Source organism: Polistes canadensis, unplaced genomic scaffold, assembly GCF_001313835.1.
Source record: "Polistes canadensis isolate GaletaPanama2010 unplaced genomic scaffold, ASM131383v1 scaffold_195, whole genome shotgun sequence".
NCBI lineage: Eukaryota > Metazoa > Arthropoda > Insecta > Hymenoptera > Vespidae > Polistes > Polistes canadensis.
In genome coordinates, this window is record NW_014569742.1 from 59,954 (window position 1) to 73,010 (window position 13,057).

General features: G+C 33.7%; 1 protein-coding gene across 12 annotated transcripts in view; it reads right to left on the reverse strand.

Moving 5' to 3' along the window:
- LOC106789650 (Down syndrome cell adhesion molecule-like protein Dscam2) overlaps positions 1 to 13,057 on the reverse strand; it is a 148,042-nt gene that overhangs the window by 46,056 nt on the left and 88,929 nt on the right. For all 12 annotated transcript variants that reach the window (XM_014754052.1, XM_014754051.1, XM_014754050.1 and 9 more), the window contains one exon: positions 6,525 to 6,674. In XM_014754052.1, coding sequence (XP_014609538.1) covers positions 6,525 to 6,674 — 150 coding nt within the window. The remainder of the gene's footprint in view (positions 1 to 6,524; positions 6,675 to 13,057) is intronic.

The window sequence follows — 13,057 nt, forward strand, 5'->3', positions numbered from 1 at the left end:
TAAATCCGAAAGGTTTCTCTCTCTTTCTCACACTATTTTGCAATCTACGACCTGCCACGAATGGCTACTCAGATCGTTGTGTTAGTTTTATCTGTGTTTATCGATCTCTTTCTTTCTCTCTCTCTTTCTTCCTTCCTTTTTTTCATTGCTGAAGTGCATTGAAAAGATCCAGGATTAATATTAAACGAGCCTTTTTTTTTTTTTACGACGATTTTCGCATTTTGTTAATTGCGATAATAAAATTGATTGAATAAAATAACCACAATCACATTTTTTTTATTGGATTGATCTATCAATGTTATAGTCGTCTATGAAAATGATTGAAAAGGTAAAAACATTATCAAGATGAGAGGGAAATATATATCGAAAGAAAAAAAAAGAATGGAACAGAAATAAAAATTACGAATACTATGAAACGATGAAAAGAAAAAAAAAAACTTGGTCGCCAGATTCCGAGGGAATTTTTGGTTTCCTTTTTTTTTTTTTTTTTTCACCAAAAATTTGTGTCTCACCGCAAAGTAAACCGCAGTTTTAACCGCACAATATTTATCTGGGCCAATCATCATGACGGTTGACCAAAATCCTATAGGATTTATCGCGAGGAAACCTTTCGGCAAATATTTCGTTATTTGTTCGAAAGGGACACGGAATACCTCAACAACAACAACAACACATACTTAAATATTTTCCATAAGTGAAAATCGTTCGATCTTGGAGTCACACCATTTTATCGGGAAAAATCTGTCAACTACATACGCGAAAAGTTCGTTTCCTTTTCGTTTGGGGAGAAATTCACCAAAGAGAATTATTTTTCAATAGTGAAAAGTCAACACACACACACACACTAGCAATAATAGAATACTTTTCTTTCCTATGCCGATCACTATGACAACGTCTCGAACATTGTAACAACGAAATAGAGAGCTAGAATGAGATAGAGGATTACATTTTAAAAAATACATTTTCTTTTTACCATCCTACACATTTTTTTTACTGTTTTCTAAAGTCTACGTTTATGTAGATTTTGTATATGTACCAGTTATATATATAATGTACAAATATTTCTGGTAATCGGTTTAGACGTCACGATAAGAATAGAGATGAGAATAACTTGAAAGAAAAATAGTATATGATATTATCACACACATACACTAACATATCAAATCTTATTACAGTAAATATATATAAGTCTTTTAATTATTATTTTTATAAATGATTTTATAATGCACCTGAAAAACATTTGCAATATCGTATAGATTTAAATTAAATTTGTAGCAATTTACAAAAAATATATACTCGTCTATCTAAAAGAGTACTACTACTACTACTACTACTACTTTGTATATGTACATAGAAAATATCAGTAAATGTGTATGTGTATATGTGTATATGTATACAGAGTCTCCCCTTTCTTCCTGTAGCCAAGAGCAACCTTTCACTCCCATCAGAAAAGAGAGATATACAAGTAGTTTGGGCTCAATAAGATTGGGGGGTTAGAGAGGGAAGGGAATTGGAGCCGTGATGGCTGCATTGTTTCTTGCCGACGTTGCTCCGCAAACTGGCTCCACAGTCAAGCTCTGCGGATTGCACTTTGCGTTTTCGCCGAGTCTCCAATATGGCGATCTCATGCACCTTCTATCCTTCCTTCTCTCTCTTTCTTTCTTTCTTTCTTTCTTTTTCTTCGTCTATTTGCCTCTTTTTACTCTCGACCAAACCTCTCGCTTCTCGCTTGACCAGCAAAAAGCTACGCTGGAGTCGATAAACGTGAGCCAAAGAGAAAGAGATAGACAAATACCATATATATATATATATATATATATATATATATATATATATATGAAGAGGGATGAATGTATTTCCTGTTTCTTTCTTTTCTTTTGTTTCTATTTTTTCTACTAAAATTTTTCAAATATAATTGAAAGTTAGCCGGAACAAAAAATTGATTTCAATTGCCAACTTATGTATTATACTATTCCGAGAGATTAATACAAAATTAAATTGAAGTTATATCAAATCTAACAAATAGCTGAATATATTCTAAAACAGATGCCTAGATAAGTGAAAAATATCATACGAGTAACTTTGTTATTGAATATCTTATATCTGTTGTGTGCAATTGTAAAGGAAGACTTAAGGGTTGCCATTCTTCAGGGGGGGACGAAACGAAAAGAATAATTTAATTACAAATCATTCTATTCAAAAATAATAATAATAATAATAATAATAATAATAATAATAATAATAATAACAATAATTTAATTAACAATCGTATCATATATTTCGATGAATTATTATTCTCATAAATAATGTGATATATAATATATATATATATATATATATTTTGTCTACGCAGCCCCCGAAGATCTGCAACCCTTTTTACGTTGGAGCTAAAATTTGATCAAATTACTTAGAACATATTCGTTCATCTATAACGACAACGTACAGACGATGTTCCTTTTAACTAGGACAAAAAGAGCTAGGAACTATATACCTAGATGGATAGAGAGTAAGTCGAGTCGTTGAACTTTAGATAGCAAAAAGTTATCGATGAGGAAGCAGACGACTCCACGTTGTCGTCGTCTATGTCTATGTCTATGTCGTCTATGTCTATGTCTATGTCGTAGTCTACTACGTTAGGAATCGAAGATGGTTCGTTCGTTGTGCGAGCTGAGAAATCGTTCGACCGTCGAACTAATTTAACGCTCGGTTAAAGCGAAATCCGACTGACTGTCTTTCTCCTACTGTGATCATCCTTGACTAACATAAGTCGGAACTACGAAAGGCGAGATACCGTGCCCTTTTCTCAGTCTTTTACCATCCTTTTCTATCCCTTTCTACACAGTTTTTTTCTACTTTTTATTTTACTACGAGACAGTTACTCGGTACTTTGTTAACAGGAGTTATCCAAGCGAGATCACGATTGATTTTATTTCTTTTTTTTTTCTTTCTCTTCTCTTCTCTTCTCTTCTCTTCTCTTCTCTTCCTTCCGTTTGTTTCTTCAACTTCCTTTTCCCTTATTTTCGGCGAAACGTTTTATCTTCGTTAGAAAAGAAAAGTAAAGTAAAGTAAAGTAAAGTAAAGTAAAGAAAATAAGACAAAAATATTCTATCGAATTTTAGATCAAATTCGGAAAAGAAAATAATTATTATTATATATGATCATACATATTTATAAATCTATGTGTGTATATATGTTCACCCATGTGAATGTATGTTTTTCAAAGATTCTAGGATTTCATTTAGGAGGAACGTTTTACGGCTAAATCGATGGGTAAACAAGTTCTCTTATTTCCCCTGTCCCCCTGTCCTCTTATAATCTAGTAAGCCCTTCACTATTTCGAGAGTTTAAATGGGAGTATTAAGTTTTGTATCTAAAGAGGGGGGTTGTGAGTTCCGTTTAGATGGGAAATACTACGTCGGGATGATTTCTAAACATTGAAATAGAAGAATCGAGGATTAGGAGGGGTTGGACACGTGAAACGATACTCTAGGAAGATGAGAAAAAAAAAGCCGAAGAAAAAGAAAAAGAAGAGGAGAAAGAGGAGGAGGAGGAGGAGGAGGAGGAGGAGGATGAGAAGAAGGATTGGGAGGATGTAGTAGTAGTTCGAGCAAAAATAGGGACGGGGGGGGGAGAAGGAGGAGAAATAGTAGGAGTACTATGGTCCATTAGTGCTGTACGTGGCTTAAGGAATTCGAGTTTTAAACGGTTTGCAGTTCGTACAACAGGCGAGCTCTTTAATGGACATCAGGCCTAAAAGGCAGTGCTTCCCTAAAATGGCGGCGTACTAAAGTGTTATAACTCTGACGCGTTCGTTGAAAGGGATAGAAAGAGTAAGAAGAGAGAGAGAGAAAGAGAGAGAATTGAAAAGTTGCGAAAAATGCAGGAACGGTAATGGGGAAAGAAGGAGAAACAGACGAAGACAGTGGATATTATCAGATTGCGTTTATCCCCTCCCTCCTACTATCAAAGATTTCTTATTCAACATTTCACTTAAACGCAACTATATTTAATATCTTTTCTAACGGTGCCATCAATATTTAATGACAGTTAATTGCATCCCCCTGAGTTTAACTTATGCACGAATAAAGTCCACATGTTTATAGGGATTCATAAGAAAAAAAAAAAACAAAAAAAAAGACGATAAGAATTTGGAATAAAATATTAATATAATAAAATTGATATATTAAAACTATGGGATTATAATATAATGAACTACGACGTTGAATAGAATAAAACTGAATGAATTACGATGAAGTTCGCTAACAGTGACGAGGTAATAAAATCAAACGAGTGATTAATATTATACCTCGATGAGTTGATTTTTAATAAAAAGGGAATATACCTTCTCAGGGGGTAAATAATACTATCGTAATTTACAACTACGTCATTGTTCTTTTATTTCTATTAATTATGGGTTCGGGACGGGTATCCAACGGCAGGAGAAGAAGGATGCCATGATTAATTGACGCAGAAACTCTCTGGTTCCGTTTATGGGGGTAAGAGTGGGAGCGAAAATGGGGTGAAGCGGGGCGGGGGGTGGGTGGGGTTGGGTCGGAAAAGAGGAATGGGAGTTTGGCGGATATGCACGAACGTTGTACAATATGTTCATCTGGCGTTTGGTATTTCGTCTTCGTTGCGTTTCAGAGTAATGGCGTACAACGTCAACCACCATCACCAACACCACCACCATCACCAGTACCACAACCGGCACCATCAGTGCTACCAACACTCTACCACTATTACCTCGGCTTGCACTTTCATCATTAGCCATCTATTGTTCCAAACACACTCATCCACGTTCGACCCATTTCATGCCTTATCAATCAGCATCTATGGGAGGTAGAGAAGCGAAGTGTTTCGACGACGAACACCACCCGGAGTCTGCATCCCAGTATCTTCCTCGATAAGATCGTCAAACGCAGCTTGATTAGGAACATTCTTGACGGCTCCTCTCAGACAATTATCTCAAACTAACGGTACTTCCTATTCACGTGTTTCTAAATCAGTATGAGATTCTTGATTAACTATTTCTCTGACAACGATAGCAAATATTTCCAAATAAATATTTGTCTATCAATTTATAACAATTTTTATAATTATGACATTTCGTTTGTGTGCTTCTATTATTTTTAGTTTATTTATTTAATGTTAAATTTATCAGACCACAGTCATCAATTTGAATAAATTCATTATAATACTGTTGTATTACTTTTTTTTTTGATTATAATAAACATTCCAACGTGTGAAACAATCCTTCTCTCCCTTTCTATCTATCATTTCTTGTATATATAAAATAAAAATAGATGACAAATAAAAATTTTGTTTGACCAACGAGTAAAATATCAAATATTTCTATAACAAGGAATCGATACCGTTTGCATATCAAAATATAATATCTAACAATAAGAATCGTTGAATATCATATAATAATATATTTTGTCAAAGAAAATACTTTCTGCTGTTTGATGATGAAACGTTAAATGTTCAACGAACGAGATTCCGATCGCAAAGTATTATACAAAGTGAACAAACAGAAACCGGATGGTACGTTACGCGATGTTGCGAACCTTTCGTTTCTGTTTCCTGGTATATGCACGTAAGCCATAGAAAGGGAGAAAGATAGAATGAGATGGGGGGAAAGGGAGAAAGCATATTTTCGAGGATACGCGTATCACGTATATTGTTTACGAGTTCTAGTATTTCTCGTTGGGGCTGAACTAGGGCTGACGAAGCAGAGCGCGGACGTTTCGGCCATTAGCATTTCGGACCGCTCATGATTTATTCATGAAGAAGGTGAGTTGCGTGGATTGCGAGAGGGATATTGGAAGAGAAAACGAGAGAGAGAGAGAGAGAGTGAGAGGGTAGGTGGGTGGGTTGTAGAAAAGGTAAAGGGAGAGAGAATACGCATAACAATGCATTATGATTTACTATGGTAAAAGGTATAGAAATGTTTGAGAGAAGATCGTTATATAAATGTGAACGTTTAAATAGATACGCACGTGTGTGTGTGTGTGTCTATGTGGTACGCGTGAATGTACGTACATCGAAACGAGAGTTGGTTATTCTCGAGAAATATTACGAATTAACGTGCGAAATTAGTTTTAATCGGTCGCGTTCAATTATCTCGTGTAACAATTTACTTTCGACAAAAAAAAAAAAAATATGAATAATAAATATGAAATAAATAATCATACGAGATATAAGAATATAAGGGGTGAGAAAGTTTCGTGTGAATTTATAAGGGTTCGTTTTTGTCGTTAAACGAGTAGTGACATTTTGCTTTACTAGCACATTTACAATGCATTAAATATGCATGCACCTCCTCGAAAGTTCCTTTAAGCGAAAAGAGAGAGGGGTGGTGTAGCCCCAGCCCTTTTGGTTAGGCAATCCACCGTACGTGGGTGGTTGGTTGAGGACTACTTTGGAAGGTGGGCTGGCTACCTATCTCTACTTATAACTAATACAATGAAATTACAACTAACACTTATACGAAAAGTGTGATATGCAATTGGATGAAAACTTACCGGTAACCACCAGTCGCGCATAAGACGAACTTTCTACGGTGTCACCGGTCACGTGATGCACGGTACGACATCGGTAACTCAGATGAGCATCGGCGGAAGTCACTGAGAAAACCAGAAGTTCACCGGTTGGTAACATATGGTATTTGCCACCTGCAACAAAAACAACGAATGGGTTACTTCAGGGAAAAAGATAAAAAAAAGACCAAAAAAAACATTGTCAGCCACGAGTTTTATAATACCTCATGGAAATGATGGCAAATTGCATGGATCTGTGTCATTAGATTTTTACCTTTTTTTTTTTTCTTTTTATACGTTTAATCTCATTTTCCCTTATACTTTTTCTTCTTCTTTTTTTTCTTTCAATTTTTCATCAAATCGATGACTGCATCTCTCTCTCTCTCTCTCCCTCTTTTTCTCTTGTTTTATCTCTTTTTTTTTCTTCTCTTACGGATTCTCCATTTCACGTGGTACTTCTGCTTTCATCGTATCTCTCACTCTCTCATTCTCTCTTTTTCTTTCTTTCTCACTCCCTCTGTCTCTTTTTCTCTTCCTATTTCATCAATATGCAAATATTTTTAACGAAAAATCTACTCGATTCGCTAGCCGATGTTTGCAATTCGCAAATGCAGCTTGATCGTGATTTTTTTCCTATCCTCTTTTTACTATTTTTCTTCTTCTTTCTTTATTATTGAGATCAATATATTTTCATCTAAATTTTATCTCAATCTTATAATTAGCGTGTGATTTATTTATTTGAAAAATAGTTAATAAATAAAATTTGTAGTATAAATGTGTATGACATCAATGGTTGTATGAAACAAGTCGGAAAAAATATAAAAAAACCATCGTAGTTGTTTAATTATTTGCATAAATTGTTTTACAGAAGCACCTGGAGACCTGCAACCCTTTCTACATCGTCGCTTTAATGTTACCCATTTATTTCCTAAGTATAGACTACTCTTTTTACACGCTTATACGAATAAATTGCATAGTTTTAAGGGGTTTATAAAAATACGCAAACTGTTATACTGTGTGTGTGTGTGTGTGTGTACGAATAAATTGCATATTTTATATAAGGGGCATATAAAAAAGATAATTACAATTCTTATTAAATTTTTATAAACGTGTATACGTGATTTTTTTCAGCAATATCAAGATTAAAATATCTCCTAAATTAATGAGTTTTTTCTTTTTTTTCTTTATATATATATATAAATAAAATTACACTTTCCCTTTTATACGAATTGAATGGAGTAACGTAATAAAATAAATATATGATTAAATATAGAAATGCAGTAACATTGAAAAGGAATTAATTATACCACGTAAATCTATTCAAATACTAATTTCACAAAAAATATTAAATTACGATATAATTTGTAATTAAATACAAATATAAATGTTACAATATATATACGAGATTATAATTAATAAACTCGGGAAATTCGAATAACCGTGTTTTAGTTCGTAAGTAGTTTACAAATACTCCTGCATACGTACTTACATACATACATACATACATACATACGAGCGCGTATATTTGAAAACGAGAACAAGATAAACAAAACGATAATAAAAAAAAAAAAAAGAAGAGAAACCAGAAAAAAAGAAAAGAAAGAAAGAAAAAAAAGAAATATACACAAAGAATAAGAAGAAAATGAGAATGGGGTACGTATAAAAAGTACGAATAAATGTGGAAAAGAAAAAAAAAAAAAAAAAAGAAAAATAGGCTTCGAATGGCGCGTAACGAGTTCACTATATGGTCGAGTAGAAATCTATTGATGTAGGAGAAATGAGAAAAAGAGTTAGAGAGAAAAAAGAAACAGATATGATAGGTGTGTATATTTATACGTGTATGCATGCATGCATGCATGCGTGTGTCGATGTTTTAACACGAAACGCGATGGACGATGGAAATTGTCGGATAGAATCCTCTCGAACTCGATACTGCTTCGAGATAAACGCTACCTTCGATTATATTTCCTGCTATTTTTCCAAGCGACGAATATACGTGCGTTCATAACAATGCTTGCCAGTATTTCCAACACAACCCCCTCAACTCCCCCCTCCCACTCACTAACCCCCTTTCTCACTCTCTCTCTATTTTCGAGAAGCATATCGAATGGGCGTCGATTACACAATTTCGAACAATCATCGATATATCGAGAAACGACCGCGAATTCTTCGATACTTTCGAATCGAGTAGTAGTAGTAACTCTTGTAATATCGTGAATTACTATACTTCATTTTATAGCTCCTTTTCGATTATACCTTTTTTCTTGTTTTCTTTTTTTTATTTTTCTAATGGAATATTATTGATTATTTATGGGATATTTTGATGTATATATATATATAAGTATTCGTTTGGTTTTTTTCTCTTATTTCTTTATGAATGAAATATATAAATATTATTTATGAATGAGAACTCTGAGAGAGGATTACGATTGGCATCTATGCGCGTGTAAAATTATATTTTTTTAATTAATTAAATATTAATGTATAATACTCTTTTTTTATAGGAAATAAATGAATGTATTTATGAATGAACGTAATTGTATATTATGTTTAATCTGTGATCGTATAAGTTAATTTATATTTTAATTGTCAAAATTTAGGCACGTATTATTTTTACAATGAACGAACGAACGAAATTACATAATGAACGTATTGTACGTGTAAATTTTCATACATAAAGTCGTAAAAATAAAATAAACAAAAAAAAAAGAAAAGAAAGAAGAAAAAAAGGAATACCACCACCACCACCACCACCACCACCACTGGAGTAGGATTAACGATGAAAGGAAAAAAAAAATTCCCTCTGCAATAATTCGTCTTCCACTTTTTCTAATTTTTACCCTTTTTTTTTTTGTGCGTGTGTGTTGTTCCCTATTATAACCCCGAGGGGGTTAACGTTGATAGACGAAACACAGACAAATTTCCAGGCTCGTTGTACGAATGTAGAAAAGTTAAGCTTGCTACGAGAATTACTTCGTGAAAATATTTTTATACTTTGTACGAATGCAGTTGCATACAACTGCAACGCGCGAATATTACTAGTATTAGTAATAGTAGTTGTAGTAGTAGTCAGAAGTAGTAGAAATAGCGTCAGACTTGACGTAGTTCGTGAGAATGAGTGCATTTTATACCCCCTCCCCCCTTTTCTACCCCTACAATATATGCATTCACATAAGTGCATCTCATCTCTGTTGGGGAAGGAGCGTCGATATCTCGACACGTGCGCACATTTCTAGCTCGAAACCAACTCATAACCCCCGTCCCCGCCCCCGTCAACACCCAACCACCCCCATGCATTCTCTCTAGCCTTTATTTTCCAAGAAATTGCGTGGAATTCCACGGTACGTTGAAATGCACCGCGAGTAGATCTAACAATAAGTTGGCATTCTTCTCCGTATATGAGTTGGAAATACGTGCGAAGACAATTTTTTCTCTCTCACTTATTTTTCTTTTTCTTTCATACTTTCTTTCTCTCTTTTTATATATTATATATATATATATATATATTAACGCTAATATAACGTTATATCTTTAACACTACACGCAAATAATCTATAAATCTATTCATTTAACCTATCCACTTTTCATTCTAATAATTTTTTTTTTATTTCATATTTTTTGCACGTTAGAATATTATTAGAATTAAATAAATGAAGATTAGAAAAATATTCGATTGAAATATATTTAAATGATTGGTAAAAATATTGTTTTTAATTTGATGATTTTCTAATGAATTTATATCTTTATCTTCCCAGATAAAAATAATTGATATAAGATAATAATAAAGAGATACGTCATATATCGGAAGAAAGAAGAAGAAGAAACTAAAATAGGAAGCGTGGTGTGACGATATAACCCTCGGAGCGTACCCCCAGGGGGATTTTAAACGAAATCTAGGACGTGATCCTTTTCCATCTATCGTCACTGAATTCGCATAAAGGCTTTAAGCTGAGATATCGAGTCGTATGTGTCACTTTCCCATTCCTTTTTTCCTCTATTTTTCCCCCTTACCTATTCCATCTCATTTCAACTTATTTATTTCCACAAGTTTTCATCTTTTTTCCTTCATAATTTTCTTTTTTCTATCTAAAGACAAGTAAGACCGAGTAAGAAAAAGAAATAGATGCAGAAAAGGGGGTTGGTGAAGGGGAAGGACAGAAGGAAATAATCTTTATAGATATTTAAAATAGGAAGAAACTTTACGTTCACCAAAAATGAAATAATATATGATTTATATGTTAAGATAAATGATAATTAATAAATGTAATCTTATAGAGATAATGTGACAAAAGTAACGTGTGTGTTAATATTTCTTCGAAAACACTAACCTTATGACTGGGATGTAAAAAAATATAAAATGGAAAGTATACTCATATGAGAAAATAATTATAATAAAGATAAAGTAAAGTAAAGTAAAGTAAAGTAAAGTAAAGTAAAGTAAAGAAAAAGATAACTTGAATAAAGATAATACCTACTGGTTGTATAACCTGGTAAATAAAGAATGAAATAATACTTTCTAAAATTAGAATTACATTAGAGATACGGAATTAAAATGAAAGTAACGTATTTTTTACAAATTATTCAACATACTTTCCTCGAGGAACAAACAAAAACAAAAAAAAAAGATAAAAGGATAATAAATGCAAAAATAATAAAATACTTCGAAATTAATTCTGTACAAAAATGATCGATAGTTCTCCATAATAAATAAAATTAAAAAAAAATTAGAAAAAAGGGATGAGGGAGACAGAGATAGAGATAGAGATAGATAGAAAGAGAGAGAGAGAGAGAGAGAGAGAGAGTGTCATTGTTAGTTAAAAAAAAGAAAAATGTTTTCTGAATTTCGAGTGATAATAAAATAAACATATTCGCGAACGATAAAACGTGAATGGCGATTACTTCATTTGAGAATAATTTTGTATAATATTCGCACGTGTTGTAAACAAAATGAAACGTTTCAAACGTTTTGTATAGCGATGTCGACAAAAAAAAAATTAAAAAAAGATCATTAAAACAAAATGAACGCCACCCCGTCACCCCTGAAGCATGTAGGAAAAAAATATAATAAAAATAAAAAAAAAGATTGGACACGCAGCAGGCGTGCGCGAATGAAATGAAATGAAATGAAATGAAATGAAATGAAATGAAACGTAGACGATTGATGATAGAACGACGTGTACGAGGGAAAAAATATCAAACGTCTGTCCATATGTATTAAAAAAAAAAAAAGAAAAAAAAGGAAGTAAAAAAATAAATCAAAACCAGGATATATATATAAATAAGTAAAACGCGTGCACGTGCATACAACGAACACGAATATATTGTTTACATACGTGAGTCAATACGCGCGCGTGCCGTAGAAATATTTTTTGTAGTACATTAAAAAAAAAATCTAATAAAACAAAAAGGAAAATTGCTAGAAAAAAAAAGAAGAAAAGAAAAAGAAGAAAACAGATAGGAAAAATATGGTGGGGGGGAACGGGTTGAAGTGAGGGTGCTTTAACCGGGGTGGTGGGAAGAGGGCAAGAGGGGTGAGGTTTTTTTTTGGGTAAGGGTGGGAGGGAAATGGTAAAGTTGTGTGGATTAAGCTATGATATCCCGAGAGAATTTTCATCCAAAGCTTCGAGCGTGAAATTTCGTTTTATCCGGGCGATATTCATGCACGACTGCCATTTCGCGCTAATAAGAGTAATGGACCGCGGTTGGCGGATTCTGGCGCGTACAAAACGTGCGTCAGGGGTTTTCTGCGTCAAGGGTTTGTGCGTCAGGGTTTGCATTACCTTTCTCTCTCTCTCTCTCTCTCTCTCTCTCTTTCCCTCTCTTTCATATTTTTTTTCTACCTCTCCATATTACTATACTCCCCATCTTTTATTCTCTTTCAAGGTAAATTTTTCCACAGTCAGAGAGAGAGAGAGAGAGAGAGAGAGGGAATGACAGACACGTCGTCTATTTTGCTGATACAGGGAGTGGGAGGGGGACAGGGGGAAGTGGGAGTAGAAGGAACGAAGGAAGGATAGGTTTGGTGGTATGGTGGTTTCAGGATTTTAAACAACATTCGACTACGTGTCGAATATTTTTGCGCTAGGCCGAATAATATGCTCGAATAAGCCGAAATAGTACGGGTCTACTGTTCGAAATATCTGCCAAAGTAATACACGTGTACAATCATCTATTTACCTATGTGTTGTATTTTGCACATACACGTATACCTACACGAGTGTGTGTCTCTCTTTCTATATAGGGTTTTTTTTTCGTAGGTAGTGTAGAAGTGTGTAGAAGGGTGTGGGTGTGCGAAAAAGAGAATAACCATGGTGCGCCTCTTTTTCAAACAAACTATGGAAAATGGGAATTGGATGGGTAGGACTTTGTGAAACGCGATATATGTTATACATTCCTATACTATTACGAATATGATCTACTATGTACAATGTAATCAGTGTATTCGTATATTACTCTATTGTCAATTTAAATAACAAATCAATATTTTTTTCTCGTAATACAATATTATATATATATAT